This window comes from Eschscholzia californica, unplaced genomic scaffold (genome assembly GCF_041429995.1).
Source record: "Eschscholzia californica isolate CP2 unplaced genomic scaffold, dmEscCali1.0.p SCAF_1, whole genome shotgun sequence".
NCBI classification, from domain to species: domain Eukaryota; kingdom Viridiplantae; phylum Streptophyta; class Magnoliopsida; order Ranunculales; family Papaveraceae; genus Eschscholzia; species Eschscholzia californica.
In genome coordinates, this window is record NW_028238198.1 from 81,829,431 (window position 1) to 81,854,768 (window position 25,338).

Below are 25,338 nucleotides of genomic sequence, written 5' to 3' on the forward strand. Positions count from 1 at the left end.
ATTTTTAAAATTTTTTTTAATCGTTTTTTTTTTCAATTTTCTTAAAATGTTCTGAACTACTTATTTCTTATTTTTCCTCTCTTTTTTTTTTTTTTTTTTGTGAGTTATCTTTTTGAAATTATCCATCTCGAATAATACCATATTTTAATTCATAATCGAAATCTAATAATTAATAGTCGAAATCTAAAATCAATATTTCGTACACGTACTTCGTCCACGCACATTATTTTGGATTTGGGAACCCCGATCGGGAGCCTGCCGTTGGAATTGAGACAAAGTCCCGAGGCTCCCAAAATTCAAGGGCTCCCAAAATTGGGAGCCCGAGCCCCGCACTGGCTTTGCCCTAATATCTTATGTGCATCTAGTATGGCGTTTGCCATGACCTCACTTTAGTACTATAAAATTCTAAATAAAAAGAAAATGGAATAATGAAGTGTGTGGGATGCACATGCACTTATGCAGTTCGTTAATCACACGGGCAGCTCGTATCAGCTGCCCGAACCTCGTTCCTTTTCTGCCCGAACCTTGGAACATACCTTTTAGACGCACCTTTAATTTCCCCTTCTTTCCAAATTCCCATTTCCATCCCAACCTGAGATTTTATACTGAACTCACTTTTCCTTCAATCAAATCCCCTTCTCCTCCATCTTTCTCTCACTAGCAGTCATGAGTCTCTTTGGTTTGGGCAGGTAATAATTCCCTTTCTCTTTCTCTTTCTAACTAAAATTATAACTTTTGATTAGTGGAAGAAAGATTTATAAGATCTACCCATTTTCAGATTTGGTGTTTTGGGTTTTACCAATTTGTCTAATTGTCTTTGAATTTATAGCTTGAATGATCACAACCCATCTCTCTCTCTGTCATTCTGAAGATCTAATTTTATAGCTGATCTAGACTGGGTAGATGTTAGAACTATATAATTGATAATTGGGTACTTCAAATATTTGTATGTTGTATCGTTTTTGTTATGATTTTAAGTTAATTATGAGTTTTTTCAGTCAATACTTCAAATTTTGTTCCGAAATTGATATTATGATCACTCTAGAGGTAAAAATATCACTTAATTATGTCTTCAACTAATCTAGATTTTACTTAAATTGTGCGTATGTGTATGAATTAAATAGATGATGATGCTTAATTCTTTGATACATAGCTTATTTATGTTGGTTCTTGGTAGGGTTTTAAGTAAAGAGCTTTACGAAAATGCAATTTAGTTTGTTTTTATGGTTATAAACACTGATATAAAGTTTAGGAACTTGGCTGATAAGTACCCGATTCTTTAGCTTCTATGTGGTTTGTTTCATATCCAATTGCAATTCTTTCGAAATTCAAATGACTATGATAGAGTTATGAGTCCCTTGGTGTCGGTGTTTATAACGGTTAGCTCGCTGCATTTTTATCTAGCATATCTTTATATATTTTTTATTTCATGATTTATTGATCTGCAAAACAGGAATCAGAGGACGTTCCGGCCGAAAAAGAGTGGACCCTCCGGGAGTAAGGTGGACTTTCTATTTCATTAAGATCTTTCTTATCTTCTATCATTGTTCAAATGTTATTAATACAACTGTGTTATTTCATGTCACTAATGATTATTAATTTATCCACAAAATGCATGACCAAACTGAATCATATACACCATGTAATTCTCCGATTGTATTTTGAGGAACAACAGGAAGTCCTTATGAATGTTAGAACTAGGTTTTGACGTGAAACCGGACTATAGAGTAGATGCACTAAATATGATGAGCAATTAAGGGTTTGTCAACTCGTAATGGATGTCGAAGACTCGGCTATGCTGACACCTGGTTTTGGGCTTATTAGGAAAAGGAGGAGAGAGCGTGCAGGTTTAAAAAGCAAGGAATGAAAATTTTCTTAAAGATCCTAATTTGTCCTTTTGTTTAGAATTGCTTTTGGAGTCTCTTGAAGGAGATAGTTCTTGTTTCGAAATGGGAGATGGGTCGTATATGTTGAACTAATCTAATTCTCTTCAATGCTTATAGTAATGCTACTTTATGATTTGGATACTAATAAAGATGAAAGGATAGTTTTATTCTTATCCTGGGTCCAAAATTGCTTAAGAATCCGGAAATGTATTTGTTAAACTAAACTATTCCGGAGAAGATATTTCCATATCTAGATTCTCCATTATGACCCAAAATCCACCGGAGAAGTATACGAGGATACCACAAAGAGCGAAGTAACACCTTTTTTGAGAAAGATCAGTGTTGCCGTGTTGGTTATCGTATTCCTATTTCATTTCCCTTCAAACTTTACAATTTGGTGTTTTTGTAATATTATACTATTGTTGTCAATTAAATAGTAAGTCATTCTGTATTGCAACACGTCCACTTTTGTAAGTATACAATTGGGCCTCAAATTATAATGGTGTGTATAGTTTTCGGATAATGGTGCATTACCAAAGATAAACCATCCATCGCGGTGTTAATAGTTATAATTTCTCGGGATTTTGTTTACTTGTTGGGTAATTCCTAATGTTTTGCTGCTTTCCGGTTTGCAGGGTGCACAACTAAGGAAGCATATCGATGCCACCCTTGGTAGTGGAAACTTAAGGGAAGCCGTTCGACTTCCTCCAGGGGAAGATGCAAATGAGTGGCTTGCCGTCAACAGTAATATCTTATTCTCTAAAAATATCGACACTTTCTGAAGCATTTTTTAGTTCATTTTATTTATTTCTGGGATTATCTAAAAGTCTTACATGTCCAATTAGATTCAACTTGTGCTCAAAACTACTTAAGCTGAAACAACATAATCGCTGTTTTCCTTTTCAGCTGTTGACTTCTTCAACCAGGTGAATCTGCTCTATGGCACTCTTACTGAATTCTGTACGTCCGAGAACTGTCCGACAATGACTGCAGGCCCAAAGTATGGCTTACTCCATTATTATGAGTTTTGTTATAGGTGTATATAGAAACTGATGTCTTTTAAGAGCCTAAGGAAAACATCATTTGTGTCGTCTATGCAGATAAATATCAAATATGTCTTTTAGACGTATAGTTGTAATTAAAAATTCGAGTTTCATTCTTACGAAGATGAAACTCTGCAGGTATGAATATAGATGGGCAGATGGTGTACAAATAAAGAAGCCCATTGAAGTATCTGCACCAAAGTATGTCGAATACCTGATGGACTGGATTGAAACTCAGCTTGATGACGAATCCATATTTCCTCAAAGGCTCGGTATGATTGTTTAAACTTTTAATTTTTTTTTTTAACGTTTCTTGAATTTGAAATATTCTACGGTTAAACTATTGATTGGTAAGAAAAAGAGTTAAGTATCTGAGATATTGCTCTTCTGAATACTACGCATATTGTCCTTGATTTAGGTAGCACCAGGTCCACTGCCCTAGTTTCACATCATACAAGATTTTTTTTGACATTGGCCTGCCTTCGACAACCCAAGCTTCTCCACCTTACCAATCTAGGCGTCAGATAAAACCTATAGGCCTAGCAAGTAGCAATAATATAAGGTGTTATTTCATTAACTACCCATGTCTGGAAGTTCTTCCTAGACAACGTGGGACTAGGTGCCTTGCATGGGAACTTATTAGTCTTATTTGAATGCCAGTGAACTTTTACATGTTTATGGCTCTGAGTAAGATTTAAACCCTGGTCTCCACATTACTGGTTTCCACTGTATATGGGATTTAAGTGTGTAACAATAGTTGTTTAAATTTTGGTTTTGTAGGAATACCATTTCCTCCAAATTTTAGAGATGTCGTGAAGACTATATTCAAACGTCTCTTCCGTGTATATGCGCACATCTATCATTCACATTTTCAGAAGATTGTGAGCCTTAAAGAGGAAGCTCATCTTAACACTTGCTTCAAGCATTTCATCCTGTTTACATGTGTAAGCTTTCTTACTTCGTCGACCTTTTACTTCTGCAGTGTAAGAATTATATGCATATTTAGCTTAAGAAACCGTATGTCTGTCAAAATACGCTTCTACCCATTTTAGGATTAGCTGAATTGCTTGATCACGGAACTAATGCACTCAATAATACTATGGACTATTAATGGTACTAAAAACTCCAGTTTCGAGTACCCTGATATCTAATGAAAATACAGAAATCTTAGGATGCCCTAAAAATCAGGGACAAAATCTGGCCAGAAGTTAACATGGACAGCCAGATTTTGGCCAATTTTTCTCTCTTGATGGACATGTCAGACTTCGTCCAGGCTCCGTCCTTAATTTTTGGGCATCTTTCGAGGTTGTAGAAAGTATTAGTTTCAATTTCGGTCTGAAGGTAGTTAACTGGATTGGAACAGGCCTGTTGACACCTCTTGGAGGATAACAAAGTAGGCCTATAAGATTTGGTTGTCATTTTGATGCAGAAATAAGGTTTCACATTCTTATGTTGATTTGCTTGTGTATTTTAACAAAATGCAGGAATTTGGATTAATCGATAAAAAGGAGCTAGCTCCACTTCAGGAGCTTATAGAATCCATTATTGTTCCTTACTGAAATCTCATGAATTGTCGTTTTCTATGTAAGAACTCACTATGTTTTAAGGAGATTTCAAAATAAAGTACTTATTATCAGTATTTGTGACCTATTTAGAAAAATAACTATTTGTGCTCACTGTATTGATGAACGCAAAACGAGGCGAAGTATGTTGGATGGCTGACTGACGGTTGTGATGCGTTTGAGCACGTCAACGTTGTGCGTGCACACGGGTCATGTGGACGCATCTCAACAAACAATCAAGTACCCGTGCTTCCTTGAGAAACTTAGTAAGTTCCCAATAGGAAAAAGCATTTGTGGAACACTCATTTGTCTCCGACGTTCAGCAAAGCTTCCGATTTTTAGAGTTTATAAGAAAAACAAAATCAAAAGAACCATTGTCTGGACGATTTTGCCATCACATGCTTCAGAAGCATCTCGTGAAAGTACCTGCAGAATATGACTTGCTAACAAGCAAAGATAATCCTTGTTGATGGTGGACAAACTAGGGCAAACTTTCATTACATTACAATCTTCATACTCAAGAGTGTCTCCTTTTTGTCATGAGGATTAAAGGTTCCGCAAATAACCACACAAAACTATATAAACTGGAAATTTTTTTCAGAAAAAAAACCCGATATTAACAGCATCAAAGGTGAAAGAAAAAAATGTTTCTAATTCACTACAAAAAAACAAGATGATATATCAGAATACAGAACACAAAGAATGCACAAGACCGAGTATCTTACAAAATATTTGGAACTTGGGAAGCTAATCTCAGCTGCAACTCCATGACTTTTGAGTTGAGCTCTAGTTTTTGCTCTTTGTAACTCTGTAACAAGTATTCTTTTCCTTCTATTACTTCCTTCAACTCCCTCACTTCTCTCCTTAACATCTCAATTCTCTCTCCATCTCCTCTTCCTTTAGTTACAAACTCGGAACCATTCTCCCCATTAAGGAACCCATTTACGTGCCCGTTACTTAATCCCTCTGATGACCAATTCCTCGGTATTGCTTGATTCTCAGGGTGACCTGTGTCACCAACACAATGGTCTGCTATAGCCTTTCTCAACTTTTGAATCTCTCGTTCGAACTCGAATAGGTTCCTGTTAGCAATATCGAGTTGTGACTGTAAGTAAGTTGAATGGGTTAGGTGAGAACCGAGTTGATTCTGCAATTCCATGATCTGATCTTGCATTTCAAGGATCATATCATCCCTTCTCTTTAGCTGTTGTCTCATCTTTTGTATCACTTCTCGCTTGCTGTATATGTCAGAGCCTGATTCTGATACAGAAGGAGAGCCTGAGCTGTTTGAGTGATGAAACGGTTTTCGAGTTAGCTCTAGACGATCAGGAGAAGATGCCCACATTACTCCATTTTCTCTGTTGGATTCTGGTGGTGGAATTGTAACTAAGGGAAGTGTTGGATCCGTTTCTTTCAGTGTCGGACAAGTTGCTTGATGCTTAAGTTCCACGGTGCCTTCCGTACTCCCTGTTCCAAACCAGAAAACGAGAAGAAAAGTTCCTTTGTTTAGATTCTTTCAATTTAAGATATAATAGTAAAGTTCAAGCTTGTCCTGACGTTCCGCATATATACACTTAAAACAAACCATCTCGCATGAATAGAGCTCATGCCCCTTGCTTCAAACTTAAATAGGGACCTCGTATAATATTTTCTACAAAAAGCATAAATTTATGGATTTTAAAAGCATAAAGAAACGGAATATCATGTCTACCTAAATTTACTGTGTCTGCCAACCAGATATCGTGTTATCTGGACCACTCACTATGCTGCTTTCCTATTTCACCCACGCAATCACATTGTATAAACATATTCTTCTGAGTAGCAAGGTTTTACCACATTGACACTCTCAAACAGAACTTGGCAGATCCAACTCATTTACAACCAGACTTTCGAATAAAGTAACAAGACAAGTTTTCGTGTAAGCATGCTGTATTGCTGTCTGATGTGTTCGACTTCAGCCAGAGAGTTCCGTGGTAACCAACATTTGAAAAGCGGTATTTTGGTTCACTGGAAAAAAGTATATATTGTTTTGATAAGAGATGAGCTACATATGAAGGTTCTAGTAAGTCTACTCGTTTTGGCGTACATGCAGGGTTACCATGGTGCCTTACTACCAATCTAGGAAGCCAATTACTATCACATCATAAAATCAGGCACTGAAAAGGACTTTAAAGATTCTTGATTTTATGAATGTTAAATAAATCAATAAATACTGCACCTGAAAGGCAATTGTAACAGCCGCCTCCAGTTTGAGTGAAAGAAAATTGATTTGAATGAAATTCTGACCTTTTATCCCTGGTTATTCCATTTCCTGAATTGCCAACAACCAGACATAATTACTGGAAGATACAATACAAGTTTAGGATATGTACCGAAAAAAAGTAAGTTAGTAGCCCTAAGTTTGTTATTAGCATCTGTGAATAATATATAGTATTAAACCTTTCAAAGATCCGTTAGCATCATCCAGCCGCCTTGTATCGTGAAACTGCTTGAGCTTGTACCCAAGTCGAACTGATAATGTACTCAACAAGGCCCCACCTGCAATAAGGATCCAATTTGGCCCCTCCCCTTTAATATTATTAGATCTTTGGGCTCTAGGAGATCCATTCGTTCTGGGTTTCATTTGGCGACTTATTGAATAAAAATGCTTTTGAACATCCAACTTGGTTGCGTCAATGATGCATGTTGCTTTTGATACTATATGCCGTATAGCCGAATGAGGTCAGACTACAGGAGAATATAAACACTATTTATTAAAGCTTGTACAATAATGCTGATAAAGTATTATCGACCCGAAACGCTGGAAAGCATAAGCAAAGGACAATATGTGAAGACTCTAATATAGACAAAATAAAATGAGAGAGATGAGAGAAGAAAAATCATATGTTGAGAGCTCGAGAATAATTCTCTTGTACTAAGTACATATCCTAGCTGATAAGTGATAACATCCACAATGTACATGATAATCCTACGTTATAACAGCATAATATTGCTAGCTACAACATAAACTAGCATCAGTTACTAGATATTAGGTTTTGATAAACTGGCATTAGAAACAAATTAGGGTGGAAGGATGATGTGTCATGTGTATATTCATACATGCAGCAAAATTGACCATGCTTGATTATTGGGAATCTCAACTATTGGTAAATTGCTACAGTTACTCCCTTTTAATTTTCAAAAAACACAGTTACTCCCTTTGTTTGATAAGGTCCCAGACACAGGTAATTCCCACAGGCAGATAAACTCACAATGACCAGATAACAAAGCCATTTACACCGAGACCAGAAAAGGAAATATTCTTAACCATCCATTTTCAAGAATTGAAAGATAGACGTGCCTCTAACTAGTGCACACGTGTTTCTCTTTTTGAAGAGAAGAACAATATGGTACGTCAATAAGGAAAAAAAAAAAATGAATGCGCAAAAAGGGCCAAAAAGAATAACACCCATAAAAGCAGCCTCTAGTTACGAGATTGTGATAATAGTCTTTCTGTTACTGATGAAGTCTACAAATTTTTGAGTCTCGGCAACTTAAGATGCAGAAGAACCATTCAGGAATTTGGAGTTCCGAGAAGTTTCCGCTCTTGTTTATGACTTATTATACATCGTTAATGTAGAAGGGAATCAAGTGATGCATTGGGTATTTCTGCTAACAGTTCATATTCTCCACAGGCAAAAATTAATTGTCTTGTCGAGTCGACAACACAGTTTTTTGAATCATCTAGGTAGACGACGATAAGCGGGATTGTGAAGACCTTCAGAGATGATTTTCACCGGCTAACTTTTGGCGCATAGGACAGATACTTCTTCCTACTTGCTTTAGTTACTATGCTTATTGTTCTAAGCAAAGATAGGGCAAGCATGACTTAGGTCTCAGCTACCAAACAACGGAAATACTAATCACGAAAAACAAGCCAGGATGAACTATTAACTTACAGGGCAGAATTAAAAATAATACAACTAACATTTACATTGCCTACTAAAAATACACCTTCCTCGCTCTTGTTTTTGAAAAAGAGTCCCACTATATAGCACAACTTGGATAGGTGGGACACCAACATGGGAGTTCTCGCCAAGTTAAAAAGTAAAACAAACTGACAACCTAAAAACTTCCGACAAACACATTAGGACTTATAATTTCCTAGAAAAGTCTTAACATAAACTGCCTCAAGCTTAGTCCTAAGTAATCTAAGCTCAAGGGCATTCGAAAAATTCAGCTTATACACCTCACTTCGACCCCCAGGCACTTTTTTATATGTTCAGATGAATATCTGAGACCGACAAGAAAAATTATAATGTGAGAGCATGTTGCACGCATAACAGAAGGGAGAAATGGTGAAAATATGAACTCTCTATAGAATGACAGCGGTGTCACGAGAAAACAAAATACCATTTAACAAGTACCGAAAACCTCAAAGATCTCTTACAAATCAACTGCACCAAACTCCACGAACTGCCGCATTTTATGGGCTTGTACAACTTTTCTGCACGAGTTGCTCATGAATCATTTCCAACATCTGTCGGTACTCGTAAAAAAGAACCTAACTCCCTAGCACGGGGAGTGTTTTTTGCCTTTTACCGTCATAAAACTAAATTCAAAATTTCACATATGGAACAAAATAAGTTTTATTCAACCAATGTCATTCTACCCAAACGACACCAACTATGAGTTTTCAAGAATCTAAGTTCCACTCCTTTAGCCATTTCCCCCTCCTACTTTCCTTCTCTAATGCCTATAAATTTGTCAGACTCTCCCACAACCCCTCGAATGATTTAATAGCAATTTTGAAGTGTTTATGAAAGCTAGTGGATGAAATCTCAAACATGACCTACCCTCAAAAACTTAAATCACTTAGTAGATTCATTTCATCCCAAACTACTTCAAATGGACCAATCTTAAAAACCTAAAACTACAGTAACGCAAAGCATCCTACATTTCAAGGATCTATAAGAAGTTCTTAACCCATTAAAACTTGAAAACATAATCAAAGTCAGGAATATATATCAACTCAGCACGAGATGGAAGCAAATTAACAAACCAAAAGAAGAACAGATAAGAAAAACCCTAGACAAATTTGCTAAAAGGATGCATTTAGATACCAAAAATCCAACAAAAATAAAGGGTCAAAAATCCAACAAAAATAAAGGGTTAATCTGATTTTGGAAGCTAAATCAAAATATAGAACAGTAAAAGAGTAAACGTACCTCATTGAATCGATTGATAAACAATTAGAGCTAGGGTTTTTTTCATTCTCTAGGAATAACTGTCTGTCTCTCTCTCTCTCTCTCACACACACACTACCTGTAAAAAAGAAAAGAAGAATGAATTTGCTCCTTTTCTTTCTTTCTCTCTCTCTCTAGAAAAGAGCCATTGATATTTTCGATCCGATAAATTTTCTTAGACAATAAAACAGAACCAAACCCTGGGGCTGGGGGCAAAATATTTTGGCGGCTTCGACTAAATTAACACGTGGATCCTACACATACACGAGCTGGGTTAGTATTAGTTATTATTCCACCCATATCCAATTTTCCAGATTCCAAAATCTAAAAAAAAAAATCATGTCCTTCCACAGTCAAAGTGTTTATTTTCGAGTTAAATATCACTTTTCTATTGCTCTTGGGTAACTACTGTGACACATGACTTTGTTTCACCTGTTCAAAATTAGTTTCTCATTCGTACAAATTATGCACAAATTGCCATACATGGTGGTCTTTTTTTTGTTGTTGAAATCCATGCATATTGGTCTTAGTTTGTGTAATATCAACTCTTGGTAAAGTCACCTCACCAAATTGCTATTCTCACCTCAGATCGGCCTCAGTCAATCTCCTTCAATCCCAAACTGAGATCCACAACAAACCAGTCCAAGTCTCTTGCTTTGCGTTTCGGACTGACCAGGTCGGGACGATTGGCCAGTTCGATACTCTCGGACTAGTTCGAGTCTGAGACCAATTAGAGGGTTTTCGGATTTCTACCACTAACGTTTCAACCACAAATAATCAAATATCATGATATTGGGTGCGCTTAGGCAGACCCTCAACTCTTATGTAGGTGGTAAAAGAAAGAATAGGATAAAATTGTACTTTAATCTGATTAAATAATTGTATAATCAGATAAAACGGTTTCATTTGTACTATGAATCTAGGTGGTATCATTGAATATCATATTCCCAAAATAGTCAAGTAGATAAACAACTTTTTGTCTATGCTAAAAAGTACATTTCTTTAAGCCATCGACCATTCATACGGTCAAGAGTCAAGACCATATGGTGCTTTCGTAACCAATTTTGCCGTATCTAGTTAACAAACTAATGAAGTCTTGGTGATAACAAAAGAACATTACTAGCGTGCATAAAGTTGTCTACTTGCTCGATCTAGCACGAACCCTGCTTTTTATATTGTATTCAAATTTGAATGCCAGCAAAAAAAAAAAAAGTAAAAGCAATAAAGCACAATGAGAATAAATTTTTAAGTTTTGTGATACATGTGAAACAAAATCCATGGTTTCTCTCAATCTACATTGCCGATTATCTCGTGAAGTCATTAAGTTTCTTCAACTCGAAGAACTTCAATTTCTAAGGAAAAATAATTTATAACGACGATCCTAGTACCTCGTTATGCTCTTGGACTGATACGGTCGAGTCCACCTATGAAGGGTCTTAATGGTTCAGGAATCAAAACAGAGCCATCTTCTTGCTGGAAATTCTCTAACAAACATACTATCATCCTTGGGACTGCACAAGCTGTGGCGTTAAGTGTGTGCACAAATTTTGTAGCACCGACATTTGCTTTTCCCTTCTTAGAATTCGGTGAAAGTTGCTCTGATGAAGGTCTATATCGAATTCCTAAACGTCGGCTTTGGTAATCTGTACAGTTCGATGCACTTGAAATCTGTTCAACAAAGTGACTTCCGATTAACGACAAAGGAAAGGTTTTATAACTTGAACCTGAAGACTTAAAAGAAGATAAAAGAATTACCAAGGGTTTGAGTTATTAAGTTTGGGAGCATCAAATTCAAACCATTTGGGAATGAGCGGAGAAATCCTAGATACAATATTACCTTTCTAAAAATAAACTTATTGGATGTATTTTGAAGACATACCTCACCATACCGCCCTAGACCTGGCATCCATGCTTCAACATCAAATTTTCGATAAGCAGGTGCACCCAAATCTCCAGTTGCCATATCCAAAGTCCTGCACGTAAATACAGAACATATTTCTTTTTAAAACAAACCACGATAAGAGAAGAGAAGTACTAGAAAGAGTGTCAAGTCTTACTTGAAATGAAGTCCTAGAGAAGAGAACAAGTCTTCTTCAATTGCAATCAATTCCTGGTGGTAGGTATCACTGTCCTCGGGTCGGCACAAGATAAACATTTCTACCTTACTGAACTGGTGAACTCGATAAAGACCCCTGCTCGAAATTGTCATATTAAAATCTTTATATGACATTGCAAATGTAGCTTGCTAATTGCAGATAAGAAATAACAATTTTATGCAAAAGCTGAAAGCTTAAGTTGTCTAAATAGAAGTAAATTCACAATAATAAGTGAAACAACGAAGGAAGACAAGAAATACGAAGCCATGAAAGAATTAGTTAAAGAGTATGGACCTTGTGGCAGCGCCAGCAGCACCAGCTTCAGTTCTGAAGCAATGTGAGGCAGCAACATATTTTAAGGGTAACTGGGAATTGGCCAGAATGGAATCCATATGAATCCCGCCAACAGGAATCTCAGCAGTCCCAATAAGGCATTGATCGCTGCCTTCAATAGAATAAACCTGTAAGGATAAGAGTAGATTATTTGGTTAAAAATATTATATACACTTTGTATTCTGAGAAACTTAACTGAGATTTCTGAACATGAATGGAGATCAATGAAGCACAGTATTGTGGTGCAGTTCTGAGTACAATTCTTGATAAAGAACGACTAAACCTGATAGAACACCAAACAAGAAAGTTACACACCTGGGTGTTTGTTCCACGAGGTTGAAAGCCACATTTTTCGACGATAGACGAACGCACTATCTCTGGGGTGGTTATAGGTATAAAACCCCTTTTCATGACTTCGGAAATGCTCCAATTTATAAGCCCCATTTCCAGCATAACTGCTTCATTTTTTAGGTAGTAAAATTTGGATCCGCTAACCTGCAAAAGTCAGGAGTATTATCTTATAATAATTTTGTACTCTGCATATGTTTTACTTAGATTAAGCAAGCTATGAGAGGCTTATAACTTGGAAGATTAAAAAATGAATCTACATATGTCGTATGAAACATATAAATCAGACCAAATTTATATGGACCCTTACGAAGTCAACATAAGTTACATTGTTCATGTTAACCAAACAAACAAAGTTGATTCATGATAGAATTTACACATTCAGATCTATGTTGTCAAAGGTGACGCTTCCCCGCGCCTAAGCGCCAAAAGCGATGGGTAAACAAGGGTGTCGCCTCTTTTAGAGGCGATTTCCCCTGATTTCCCCAGGTGTCGACTTGAGACGCTTAGGCGAGCGCCTTAGTCGCCTCGGGGAAGCGAGCCCTGGTTTCCTCGGGTGTCGACTTTTGTTTTCTTCTTTCTGTATTGTATTTTTCTTCTCCTTAAATAATTCTACTTCACTTTCTCTCTCTAACCTTCACAGTTTCTTTCTCTCTCAAACAGAATCTGTTTTTGTTCTTCTTTTACTTTCTTCTTCTTCTTTTACAATATAAACTATATTTATTACTTCATTAATAGTACTTGTTTTGTTCATTATTACTTCATTAATACTTTGAGACTTTAACACTTGAAGTCTTTCATACTGATATAGTATACAGAATCAGTAGTTTACTACTTCATTAACACTTTGGGACTTCATTAATACTTTAATAGTACTTGTTTTCTTCTTTTACAGTATACACTACACTTAATTTCTTACTTCGTCTGAGGTGGTCGCTTAAGCACGCCTAAGCACGCTAAGGCGAGGCGATTGGTTTGTCGCCTCGCCTCACGCCCTAAACAACATAGATTCAGATATTAAATTAGAAATGAAGTAGACATGATATGCTTAATCCACAAGATGAAACAGATAAAATACCTCAGAAGCTGCATCAAAATCAAATAAATCTAGTTCTTTCCCAAGTTGAACATGATCTTTAATGGGAAAAAGAAACTCCCGTTGACTACCAACCTTCAGAGAAAAGTTTAGGAAGCGAAATCAGATTATCGGTATATAAGGAAGCAAAAAAATATCGGAGACATTTGACATCAGAACCAAACCATTTTTCTCAGTGCCGAACAATCTTCTCCACCTATAGGAACATCTGGGTGGGTCATATTCGGTATACATTGTGCTTCTTGTTGAAGTCTCTCACTAAGTTGAACAAGGTTATCTTCCAAACTCGCAAGTTCTTCCTTCAGATTCTTCCCTGAAGACAAACTAAATTAGAAAAGAAACCAGAAAACAATTACCCTAATAAACTGATTCATCAAGTGCTTACCTTCCTCGATGAGTTTTTGACGTTCAGATGGTTCAATTTTCCCTTTCATCTTGTTAGCAACCACATTTCTTTCCCCACGAAGCCTTTCAACTTCCTGTCATCTGTGTGTCAAAATTAGGTACAATAATTTTGACTTTCCTCATGATACAAAACTCATTTACCAGAAAGGAATTCATTGAACAAAAGTATTGCATTTCATGGAACATTATTAATTTCATAAACCAAACCAGCTAAATGTCAATAATCAATTATACATGTTTTGACCTAATAATCAGCATCAATATTTAAACTTTCTAACATTTAAATCACATAAGAGACCAGCAACTAACTGAAAAATAGAAACACCCACACTTTACACTGAACAAGAAAGAAAAGAAAAAAAAAAGCCCTAACCTTCTGAAGATTAAGTAAGCTTTCATATAGTTCAAGAACTAGTTCCAAATCAGCAATGGAATTACGATTCTTTATGTTGGAAGCAACTGCATCTTTGTTATCACGAATCCATTTGAAATCAATTGTAGCTTTCCATTGAGGTTTTGCAACTTTATTATCATCATTTTCAGTTTGAAGTGGTGATGAGACTGAAACTGAAAGTGCCCTAGATAGGTAAGGGAAAGGAGATTTGTTGGTTTTTAGTAAATGATGGAGGGAAGTTAGGGTTTTGGGTTGAGAAAGGAGAAGAAGACTAGGTCTTAAAATGGAAGAAGGGGAAGGAACTGCAGCGAATTTTAGGGTTTTGAATGTAGCAGATCCTAAACCACAAGAGAAAGCCATGGAAGCTTGGAAATGTGTAGCAGTCATTTTAGGGGTCTATTCATGTACATATCCTCGGTTGGATGTTTCCGCCCAACGTTTGTACGCCCCAACGCAAGGTTTCTTTCTGTTGGTTTCGTGTATCTGATTCGTTTGAATGACTGACTCGATCGTGTGCGTTGTGTTGAGGACATCTATCTAGTAACACTCGTAAGTCTAGGTTGTTTGAATTGGCATGGTTGAAGACATTTAGCCATTCGTCTTACGTGTATCTGATTCGTTTGAATGACTGACTCGTACATCTATCTAGTATGATGAGATGGTCTATATTTTAACCACACCATCGATCACGTGGTGGAAGACGTTTAATTGTTCATCTCATCTGATTTGTTTGAATCAATGACTAGTTACATTCATGCATCTATCTATCACGATGAGATGGTCAAACCTAAAGAAGAGTTCGAACCAAGTATAAATGTCGAGGATCATCAGAAAGGAAAAGGACTTATTCATGTTAATACCGTGTAAATCCCAAGAGTTCAAACCTAAAGAAATATTCATCACACTAGGTCAACCGTGGTGACAGACAGAATTGCACATCTAGTTGTCAAATTGCCATAAACTGGTTCTGATGGATTTTAGCTTCCTCTGCTAGGAAATTCTCAGGCGATTTTGTTTACCTAGTTGAATTCAAGTCAAATTCACCAACTTCCCTCCACTCGTTTTGAACACTAGTATCTCCATTTTCAGGCTCATTTTCATCATTTAGGAAATCTTCAGATGGTTCATCTTCTTCTCTCTGGGTGTTTCCCCATCCATGGATCATCTCATCCATGTTAACCCCCTGTTCTTGCCCTGTCATATCATGGTCAACTGAACCTTCATGACCATGAGACCCAATAGCACTTCCTCTCATTGGAGCACGTGCAAGCCTTTCTGCGTGGGTTTGGGCCTCAGCCCGAGCTTGCTCTGCCTGAGCTATAGCTGCCATACGCATCTTAGCCTCTACAGCATCTCGACCTGCCTTCTCTCTTGATTCCATCTCTGCCCTTACTTCAAGGAGAGCTTGTTTCTCATCTTGTAATAGTGCCTGCTCTAACATGAGTCTCTCCTCCGATCGGAACTCCCCTTGACTTCGTTTACGAGAAATTATATTGAAGGCAAGTACTTGTTTCTCGAAAGTTGAAGTAAATTCTGCAACCTTGGCAGCAATGTTGTGGTCCCATTGTTGAGAGCGTGATGGCAGCTGGCCCGTTGTGTCAGAATCAAGGATCCTGTCGTCTTCTTCAGCTTCATAATCTGCCACCACGTGGTAAGGCAGTAGCCTGCAAAACATCATAAGAACGAAATATAAACCAACAAAAGAACGATCAACAAAATAAAAAATAAACATGAACAAGTACTATCCTGTCAAGTAAGAACCAACAAGAAAAGGAACTCAAACTCTCGAAATGGGTTAATTAGTTATACTGAAAAACGTACCAGATACACGTCAGAACCAACCAACAAACGACCAACTACAGTTTATATCCACGGTAATAGGAAATCACTTCTGTGATCACCAACTCTTAAAAAGAATTATTAAAGCAAGATCAACAACTATGTCTTCACTCTATAGTTATCATCACGTCTATTACGTAACTAACATGAACAAGCGTCTTCGGTTTTAAGAAGTTATACCTTTGGCGCTTATCTGAAGAGTAATTCCCAATCAACAATTGAAAGGTTTGCTTAAGATAGGGATTGATGCAATGTGGATGGTACGGCAGGCATAACAACTGCTTTATACAAGATGACGAGGAACTAGACTACTAGAAATTGTAAAATATTTCAATCTAACTATGTAAGTTGCGGCTTAAGAACTGCATTAGTTTTGCAGATAATGGAGAACCAAATAAGATCAGATGCATTATCTCACTATCGGGTTGTTAGAATATAAATGGGATGAAACTTAGGTAGACAGGTAAAAGTTCTTTCCTTCATATTCTCTAAAAATACAAACTATTTCAACTTCACAAGTTATCGAGTGAACTACCACTGAGATCAACTCTATCAGACATTCAGCCACTTGGTAGGACTAAGCTAAGAGGTTGTTGTTGTTGAGAGCTACTTGTCCTCCCTCATTGGATTACGCATGTAGAACCCAGCATATGTTATCACCTAATTTCAAATGGGGAAAGAAAATCTGTAACTGGTGTATTTCAGTGGTCCCCACTACTTAACATGCAACCAATAACACCGGCTGGAATCTTTGTGAGAATGAACATAACCGGCGTCACATGTTTCTCTTTATGTCATTTTATGTAGGTCGTACATGCCTGCCTGTATAGGAAAAGTGCCTCAATTGATATGTATTAGATGACACAGGGTAACCTACTGGAGCAAAGAAGTTACAATGCTACGAACAACATAGCACTAGACATAAAGAGCATACTTTTCATAAGTAAAACAACAACTAGGTTTACTTTAATTTTTTGGACCAAAGAATGAATCAGATTAACAATTAAAGGTTTATTAAACAAGCTGACTCAGAGCAGGATAAAACCATCATGATCAGAATTCAGAAAACACCCAACCCAGCAAGTAGCAAGATAGACTTGCAAGTCTCATGTCATCTAATGATGAAGTCCACAAGCATAAACTCTTGATTCTTTGACAGTCTAACCAACAACGTCAACAGAAAATTATTAATATTGAGCTAATGACTAATCGAACTCCTTTTATGATCTTCAATCTGATGTTGTTAATAACTCCATTCCTTTACCGAGAAAATGTAAGATTATATCAAAGGCTTAAAGAATGATTATAAGAATGGTCAAAGAAAAACACAATAGACCTCGCTAATCATTGAATAGCCCGACTCCTCGCATCATCAAAGCATCCTCATATATATATGAAAATCATAACTTCCCAACTCCTTGCATCTACAGTCCAACAAAAACATACTGGATTTTATATCAAGGATGATGGTGTCTAAAGTATTTTTCCCGGTCTTAGGAAGTTCTCTTGTTCCTCTATTTCATTCCTGTATTGCCTTCTTATTTGGTGATAACTTTATTTTGTAACCGGAGTACCCTTCCAACAGGCTTCACTAACTATGATTGTCCATTCCATAATCTACCCCATTCCCTATACTCAAAGATTTTAATAATCATGACACCAAACCATAACAAGAAAGAACTCAAACAATTGATATGTACAACTTCGCGATACACATCAAAGTACAAAAACAACCAGCAACATTGTGTTCTACATTAGGATATTCAAGAGTATACTAGCTCACTTGCAGCATAATCTTCATACTTAGCTCCCCCTTCTACAGTTCTACCAAAGATATGAGAAAATATGCATCGAAGGTATTTTAATTTATAACCCTAAAAAATCTATGTCGACAAGCATATAAATTGGGGAAATAAGAGGATCCGACAGTCGACCTTAAACTGTATCCCCTACTCATTATTCCAGGAGACAGTTCAATCTATGACAGAGCGATTGGAAAATTTAACACTTTGTGAACATAACACTCTAAAACATCGATTTAGCAATTCCGCATCTGACGTAATCCAGTAATTAACAAGACTCCAATTATTGCTCGTACATGTCAAGAATGTTTTTCATCTCAAGCTTCATGTATCAATAAATGACAACTCCGAACTTTCTACATTAGTATTTTGCCGTCAAAATAGACAAGTTTATTCGATACTTCTTCGATAGTCAAAAGAAGGCAGTGGTAATCATTGCGATATGAGAAACGAAATACCATAAAATCAGAAACCTTTCTTAATGTCATGACCCATATGGAAAATAATAAGTTAGAAATAAAAATACATCTTGTACCACCAATATAAGTTCCTCCTGTTTCACCCCTTTTTCGGTTCCATTTATGTCAATTGGATATAAATATCAAAACCATCTATCAATTTCTTCTATATTTATATGGAAATGTAAGGGGTAAGATTCAATTTCAACAAAAACCCCTAAAAACAAAGGTTACCCATAATAATAAGTTAAAATTGTAGTAAACCCTAGAGTGAGAAAGGTCGAACCTTTCACATGCATCTTCAAGAGAAGAGAAAGGACGTTTGATTTCAGGATGACAAACACGCCAAGCATCCTGATAAGCCATTTCCATTTCAGCTTGTTGGCCTTGTCGATTCACCTTTTGCTGTTGTTGTTGTTGTTGCTGTTGCTGTTGTTGTTGATGGTGTTGTTGTTGATTAAGGGTAGGGTTAGGGTTTGAAGTTTGTTGTTGATTTTGATGATGTTGTTGTTGTTGGATGTTATTGGAAGAAGAACGATGAAGACCAATAGGTCTTAAATGAGCATCAATGTTTGAAGGGAATCGAGAAATTGCTTGATTTTGATGTTGTTGTTGGAGTTGTTGTTGTTTGTATTGTTGTAAGAGAAAGAGTTGTTGTTGTTGTTGCTGTTGGTGTTGCATCAGTAGCTGTTGTTGGTGCTGAGACTGATGAGCATTTGCCTCTTCCATCTCTCTCTCTCTCTCTCTTACAAATCTCTCTCTTTCTCTCTCTACAAATCTTTCTCCTTCAAAGTCGTGTTTGTTTGCCTGTTTGTCTGGACGAAGTGGAAGTAATATAGGGTTGATTCCATTTTGACCCCTTCAGATGACCAACTTTCATTTTGGCCCCTTTTAATTTTTGTAGTCACTTGATTTTTTTAACTTTCTCTCTTTAGATCTTTGACAGGCCACGTCACCCAGCCGTGATTCAGCCGGGAGACGGGCCGGGCATAGTGCATTTTCCCAAAACTATTTTCCCTTTTTATTGTTTCTTTTTCTTCTTCTCGGGAAAGATCATTGTGCAACGGCGAGTCTATGACATTGAGGCAAAAGTTACGAACATAACCCAAATACATAATTAGAGTCGTCATCATCATCTATCAATCATATATCACAATACTCTAGAACAAGGGTCGGGAGGATTTGATATTTCAGTTCAAATGTTTTTTACTCAGCCCAAGAGCTGCCAATTTCATTTGTTCATAGCTAACAGATACACATACATACTTGTGGACATTCTATCTCCTTCAAAAAAATCTTCAAATGAACTAAACTGTCTAGTTTATATATTTGTACAAAGAAATTAGGCTAGTTGAGACAAAACACTCCTGTACGACAAATTTAGGGCACTGAATCGCGAAACCACCTGAAAAGGATATGGGGAAATTGGTACGGGAGGAGGTAGAGTATCTGGTAACATTAGATAGACCCCTTCTCCTTGCAGTCAGTTTAATTCATCCAGATCTTGAGATGTCACTCACTTTCCCCTGAATCCTAAACAGATTGAAGAGATAATCCAACGTTGCAGCCATTAACTCATAAGACTTCGAAAATTAAATGATGGGCAGTGCAGTTCAGCTTCACCTTCTGATTTTGACTTACCATAATGTGATCGTGGTGGTGGTGTGGCATTATGGTAGTGGTTGCGGTGGTCTTACATAATCGGAGACTGGTAGTTGTGATGTTGGTGGGGTAGTGGTGGTATTCTGGTGGTGATGCTGGTTTGGTGGTGCTGGTTTGACAATGGTGGTGCTGGTTCTGATTTGCTGGCTTCGTTGGTGGTGTTGGTCTGACAATGGTGTTGGTGCTTGTGCTGGTTTGGTTGGTGGTGTTGGTCTGGTGCTGGTGCTGGTTTGGTTGGTGGTGTTGGTCAGGTGCTGGTGCTGGTTTGGTTGGTGGTGTTGGTCTGGTGCTGGTGCTGGTTTGGTTGGTGGTGTTGGTCAGGTGCTGATGTGATTGACGGTGTGGAGGTGTCTTGGTGGAGATGGTGCCGTGATGACGATGATGGTGGTGAGTCATGATTGTATCTTCAATCTTCATACTCTCCTCCTTTTATAATTCAAGATTGTACCATGCATGAGGAAGAAATCATTCATCACCAAAAATCACCACAACTACAAACTCCATCCTTGAACAGATGAAATCGATTAGCATCTCTAACTAACAACTCTCTTTCTGTAATTTTCGAAATATATTTAGTCACAGTATGACAATCACCACAAACTCGAAGATTTTTCATTATCTGCAACTTCGTACCAGGACTTGTATTTAACAACCCGAAAGCTATTGCTAGTCTCTCACTATGTTCACAAAGCATATTTTTCTTCTCATCTTCTTCAACATCGTGAAGAACAGATTTCTGATCAGCAATATATCCTTCTTTAGCCATTAAACCTGCAAGTTTTTCTAATAACTTGTAAACCTCTTCAGATTGTTCGACTGATCTATTTCCTGTTCCAAAAACATATAACTTGTTTCGAATCTCAATCCAACTACAACCCATTTCCTTTTTAAGTCCTTTGCTTCGCATTGTTTTTCGAATTTTTCCAACTTGATCCCAGTTCCCTAAACCAGCATATACATTTGATACTAAAACATGATAACCAGAATCGTTTGGATCTAACTCAAGAACTCTACTGGAAATTCGTTCTACGATTTCAGACCCACTGGGTGTGGATCTGCAAGCACTAAGTAAAGCTCCCCAAATACTAGCTTCTGGCTTAATCGGCATTTCAAGTATAAACTTCTCTGCTTCTTCTAAAAGACCTGATCTAGATAGAAGATCAACTACACAAGCATAATTTTCAGTCCTGGGATCGATTTTGTAGGTCTTTTTCATTCTATCGAAGTACTCTAAACCTTGTTCAATCAACCCTGAATGACTACAAGCATATGTCACAGCAATAAAAGCTATATGATCAGGGAGAATCCCCGTTGATTCCATATCTGAGAAAGCTCTCAGAGCTTTCTTTCCTTCACCATACATTCCATAACCTGAAATAAGAGCAGTCCACGTCACTACATCCTTCACTGCCATGAATTCGAAGACCCGAAGCGCATTATCCAAACTACCACACTTGGAATACATTTCGATCAACGCATTTCCAATCGGAACTTCTGATTCAAAACCAAGTTTCAGAATACATCCATGGATTTCTTTTCCTTGTTTTTTCATTGCTAAGAAAGAACAAGCGGGCAATATTCCTAAAAAGGTTGCTGAATCCGGGATGAACCCTTCTATCCTCATTTGGCTGACTATTTTCAATCCTAGTACACAATTACCCGAATAAACAGAACCTGAAATTATGGTATTCCACGTCACTCTATCTCGTGTTTTCATCTCCTCGAACATTTCCAAGGCATCCTCTAAACTACCACATTTTGCATACATATCCACAATCGTGTTACCCACGGTAATATTCGAACCGAAACCCATTTTAGTTGTACTACAATGGAGCCCCTTCCCTTGGACCAAGTCTCCTAGTTCAGTCGAAACAGATAGAAGCATTACGTGAGTGACAGAATCTGGTTTTACTTCTGATTCATTCATCATCTTAAATAGCTTTATTCCTTCATCATAACAATTGTTTTCAATACAACCGTTAATCAGTGAATTCCACGAAACAGAATCTCTAGACACCATGCCATCAAATACTTTCTGCGAGTTTCGTAAATCTCCACACTTCGAATACATTGTTATGAGAATGTTGTTAGACAAAATATCACATTCGAATCCATTATTCTTCATGTATTCGTGAACATATTTTCCGAAATCCAAGTTCTTCATGGCGCCACAAGCACGAAGAACAGCCGTAACTGTTAATAAATCAGGTCTAAATCGAATAATCATCTCTTCAAACATCTTAGTTGCATCAATGAATAATCCCAATTGAGAATAACCACAAATCATTGTGTTCCATGAAACAGTATCTCTATTACCCATCTCACTAAAAACTCTTTGTGCATCATCTAAACTTTCACATTTAAAGTACAAAGAAAGAAGTCCATTGTTCACTAATCTATCTGAATCTACTCCAATTTTATGAACAAGCCCATGAATTATCCATCCGTTTTCGATGTCAAACAAGCTTCCAAATGCAGGTAAAATGCTAGATACAGTGAAAGAATCAGGAACTATCAAAAAATTTCTCAATTGGTTGTAAATTTCTAAAGAATTTACCCACTCCCTATTCGCACTATAACCCGAAATCAAAGCATTCCAAGTAACAATATCTCTCTGAGCCATTTTATCAAACACATTACGAGCTTCGTCTAAACAACCAAATCTCGCATACATATCAATTAAAGAGTTGCAGATAAACAAATCTGAACCAAAACCCATTTCCAAAACACAATCATGAATAACTTTACCCATCTCAATATCTAATAAACCAGCACAAGCATTGATAACCGAAGGAAAAGTAAAATTGTCTGGTCTCAATTTCAATTTACGCATTTCAAAGAAAAATTCCAACGCTTGGGAGAAAATCCCATTCTGGGTAAGTGCTCTTATGATAGAATTCCATAGAAAAACGTTATTTGGGTTAGAGATTTGACGAAAAACCAATCGAGATGAATTAGGGTTATGAAATTGGGAGTATTTGCTTATAAGTTTACCAGAGAAAAAAACGGATTGTTGAAGTCCAGAAGTGATGATTAAAGTGTGGGTTTGAGTAAGATGTTGATAAGAATTTGTAGTTGAGATGAATTTGGTGATCAAAGAAGGGATAATTCGTTGCTTTTCGGAGCAAAATTTGCGAAGTGTGAATTGTTTTGGTGGGGTTTTGAATAGGTTTTGATGAAGAAGAAAACATTTTCTCAGGCGGGAAAGTAACGGTAGATCCAGCTTTTGGTTTCAAACAGAAAGTTGCCTACCGAGTAGGCAGGCAGACGATCCAGATGATTTATGTGTAAGAGTGAGTAATTTGTGGCCCTATTTTTAGGCCCCAATCACTATTTTTGAATCACATGAGTCTAGAGGTGGGATTCGCGCAAGGTCGAGTGACAGAGAGTTTACTCCGTAATCTGGTCAGATTAGCCAGACTCCAGAATCCAAGAGCAACTCCAATCCAAGAGAGGCTCAGAGCATCATCTCCAATGGAACACTAAGAAAAACTCAACACTTCAAAATTTGCACGACGGTATCTTTAAAATTCATGGTTCACCATGCTTTGATTTTTTTTTTTTTGCAAAAATTCAACACTTATTAGTGAATTTCCATTAATTTACAATTGAGAAAAAAAGGGAAAATGTTGAAGTCGTGCCAATTAGTTGTTTCCATTCAAGCGATAACAGATACGCCAGAAGCAGAAAAAAAATCCCAAATTAATAGCGATATTATGTTACAATAGAGAACGTGTGTGTAACAGAGATGTCAAAAAAAAAACTCAAATTGAAAACGATATTGATTATGTTACAGTAGAGAACGTGTCCGTAACAGAGATGCCAGAAGCAGGAAGGACACCCCACGTTGATAATGTGACAGAGAGTCAGAGATGTCAGAAACAGAAAAAACAACCCAAATTGATAACGATATTGATTATGTTACAATAGAGAACGTGTCCGTAACAGAGATGCCAGAAGCAGAAAGGGTACCCCACGTTGATAACGATATTGATTATGTTAAAATAGAGAAAACGTGTCTGTAACGGAGAAACCGAAAATAGAAAAAAAAATATCCAACGTTAATAACGATATTGATTATGTTCCAACAGAGAAAACGTGTTCATAACAGAGAAGTCAGAAGCAAAATAAAAATAACCCACGTTGATAATGATATTGATTATGTTGCAATAGGAAAACATGTCCGTAGTGTATTTCTGTGTACGGTGAATCGTGTTGATCATATTATGTCTTATATGTTTCTCACGAAAATCGTTGGTGAATGGTGTTCATCTTATGTCTTGTATGATTCTCACGAAAATGGCAAATATGACTTAATTTGGACATTTCTTTCTTGAGGCCTCAAGTTGGGAGATTTGTTGTTTGAATTCCTTTCGTATAATTAGCTTGTTGTTTATATTTCTTTTTTTTCAGTGTTCCCTTTGGGCTCCCTACTTTATTTAACCGAGTTTGTATCCTATCTTCTACTAACTCATCTTCTTCCTTCATCTAACAAAACTCAACAATAATCTAAATTCATCCTACTAACCAGTAATATAATTAGGAAGCCTCCCAAGTTGTTTAGTTTGTCACAAAAAACAGTCTAGAAAGAGAGATTGTAGAGGTAGAAAGGGTCAAAGGGAGATGATTAATCTGTCGGAGAGAGACATAGGTTGATAGAGAGAAGAGAGGTGCACTGTTAGAGATAGATAGAGAGAAAGAGAGAGCTTGTAGAGATAGAAAGGGAGATGATTCGTTAGAGACTTATAAGAAACATTGATGTCATTGTTAGATAAATTCAACCTTTGGAGCTTCAATAATTCACCCAGTTCTTCGAGTATTGCGTTCCATTGATCTGACTATCTGACTATGACTAATAGAAATATCTTTAAGATTACTCAATCTACCAAATGAAACAGGACTTCTTCTTGACATGAAGTTATGATCTAGGGGTCAATTCACCATTAAAGTGGACTGCAAACTAGTAAAGCTTTGACGTCTCTTCCCATTCGGAGCAGATTGAAGAGATGAAGAGGGAGAATGGATTAAATTCAGAGAACTTGTAGGAGTTTTCTATGGATGATATTTTCCATGTTGATTCTTAGAATTAATTTAAATTACAATGTTGATTAATTAACATAATCAAAATGAGAACAACTGATGCTTAACAAACAAAAAAAGAAAGACCACAAATTAGTAGAATAAAGAAA

The 25,338-nt window shown here is 36.9% G+C and overlaps 5 protein-coding genes across 7 annotated transcripts; 1 reads left to right on the forward strand and 4 right to left on the reverse strand.

Moving 5' to 3' along the window:
* Positions 1–429: 429 nt before the first annotated feature.
* Positions 430–4,568, forward strand: LOC147569908 (MOB kinase activator-like 1A). Its single transcript, XM_086656472.1, has 7 exons — positions 430–689; positions 1,454–1,502; positions 2,522–2,630; positions 2,793–2,886; positions 3,068–3,201; positions 3,710–3,873; positions 4,414–4,568. The coding sequence occupies exons 1-7, from the start codon at positions 667–669 to the stop codon at positions 4,486–4,488; spliced, it is 648 nt and encodes a 215-aa protein (XP_086512598.1). The 5' UTR covers positions 430–666; the 3' UTR covers positions 4,489–4,568.
* Positions 4,569–4,957: 389 nt separating this feature from the next.
* LOC147569909 (uncharacterized) lies at positions 4,958–10,026 on the reverse strand. Its single transcript, XM_086656471.1, has 4 exons — positions 9,699–10,026; positions 6,931–7,218; positions 6,710–6,802; positions 4,958–5,958 (listed from the first exon to the last, which is right to left on the reverse strand). Exons 2-4 carry the CDS (start codon positions 7,112–7,114, stop codon positions 5,213–5,215), a joined length of 1,023 nt encoding a protein of 340 aa, XP_086512597.1. The 5' UTR covers positions 7,115–7,218; positions 9,699–10,026; the 3' UTR covers positions 4,958–5,212.
* Positions 10,027–10,948: 922 nt separating this feature from the next.
* On the reverse strand, positions 10,949–14,919 carry SRS (Seryl-tRNA synthetase). Of its 2 annotated transcripts, none has more exons than XM_086656475.1 (9): positions 14,368–14,919; positions 13,975–14,068; positions 13,754–13,902; positions 13,572–13,664; positions 12,461–12,640; positions 12,107–12,273; positions 11,774–11,908; positions 11,596–11,689; positions 10,949–11,384 (listed from the first exon to the last, which is right to left on the reverse strand). In XM_086656475.1, the coding sequence occupies exons 1-9, from the start codon at positions 14,773–14,775 to the stop codon at positions 11,109–11,111; spliced, it is 1,596 nt and encodes a 531-aa protein (XP_086512601.1). In that variant the 5' UTR covers positions 14,776–14,919; the 3' UTR covers positions 10,949–11,108. The 2 variants fall into 2 exon arrangements, with proteins under 2 accessions (XP_086512601.1, XP_086512603.1); XM_086656477.1 differs by having other exon boundaries at positions 13,975–14,075; positions 14,368–14,769.
* A 137-nt stretch (positions 14,920–15,056) lies between these two features.
* LOC147569911 (mediator of RNA polymerase II transcription subunit-like protein) lies at positions 15,057–19,552 on the reverse strand. Its single transcript, XM_086656478.1, has 2 exons — positions 18,774–19,552; positions 15,057–16,052 (listed from the first exon to the last, which is right to left on the reverse strand). The coding sequence occupies exons 1-2, from the start codon at positions 19,214–19,216 to the stop codon at positions 15,404–15,406; spliced, it is 1,092 nt and encodes a 363-aa protein (XP_086512604.1). The 5' UTR covers positions 19,217–19,552; the 3' UTR covers positions 15,057–15,403.
* Positions 19,553–19,668: 116 nt separating this feature from the next.
* On the reverse strand, positions 19,669–23,727 carry LOC147569912 (Tetratricopeptide repeat (TPR)-like superfamily protein). 2 transcript variants are annotated; one of them, XM_086656474.1, is made up of 2 exons: positions 20,335–23,727; positions 19,669–20,244 (listed from the first exon to the last, which is right to left on the reverse strand). In XM_086656474.1, exon 1 carries the CDS (start codon positions 22,980–22,982, stop codon positions 20,622–20,624), a length of 2,361 nt encoding a protein of 786 aa, XP_086512600.1. In that variant the 5' UTR covers positions 22,983–23,727; the 3' UTR covers positions 19,669–20,244; positions 20,335–20,621. The 2 variants fall into 2 exon arrangements, with proteins under 2 accessions (XP_086512600.1, XP_086512599.1); XM_086656473.1 differs by having other exon boundaries at positions 19,669–20,258; positions 20,321–23,514.
* Positions 23,728–25,338: the final 1,611 nt, after the last annotated feature.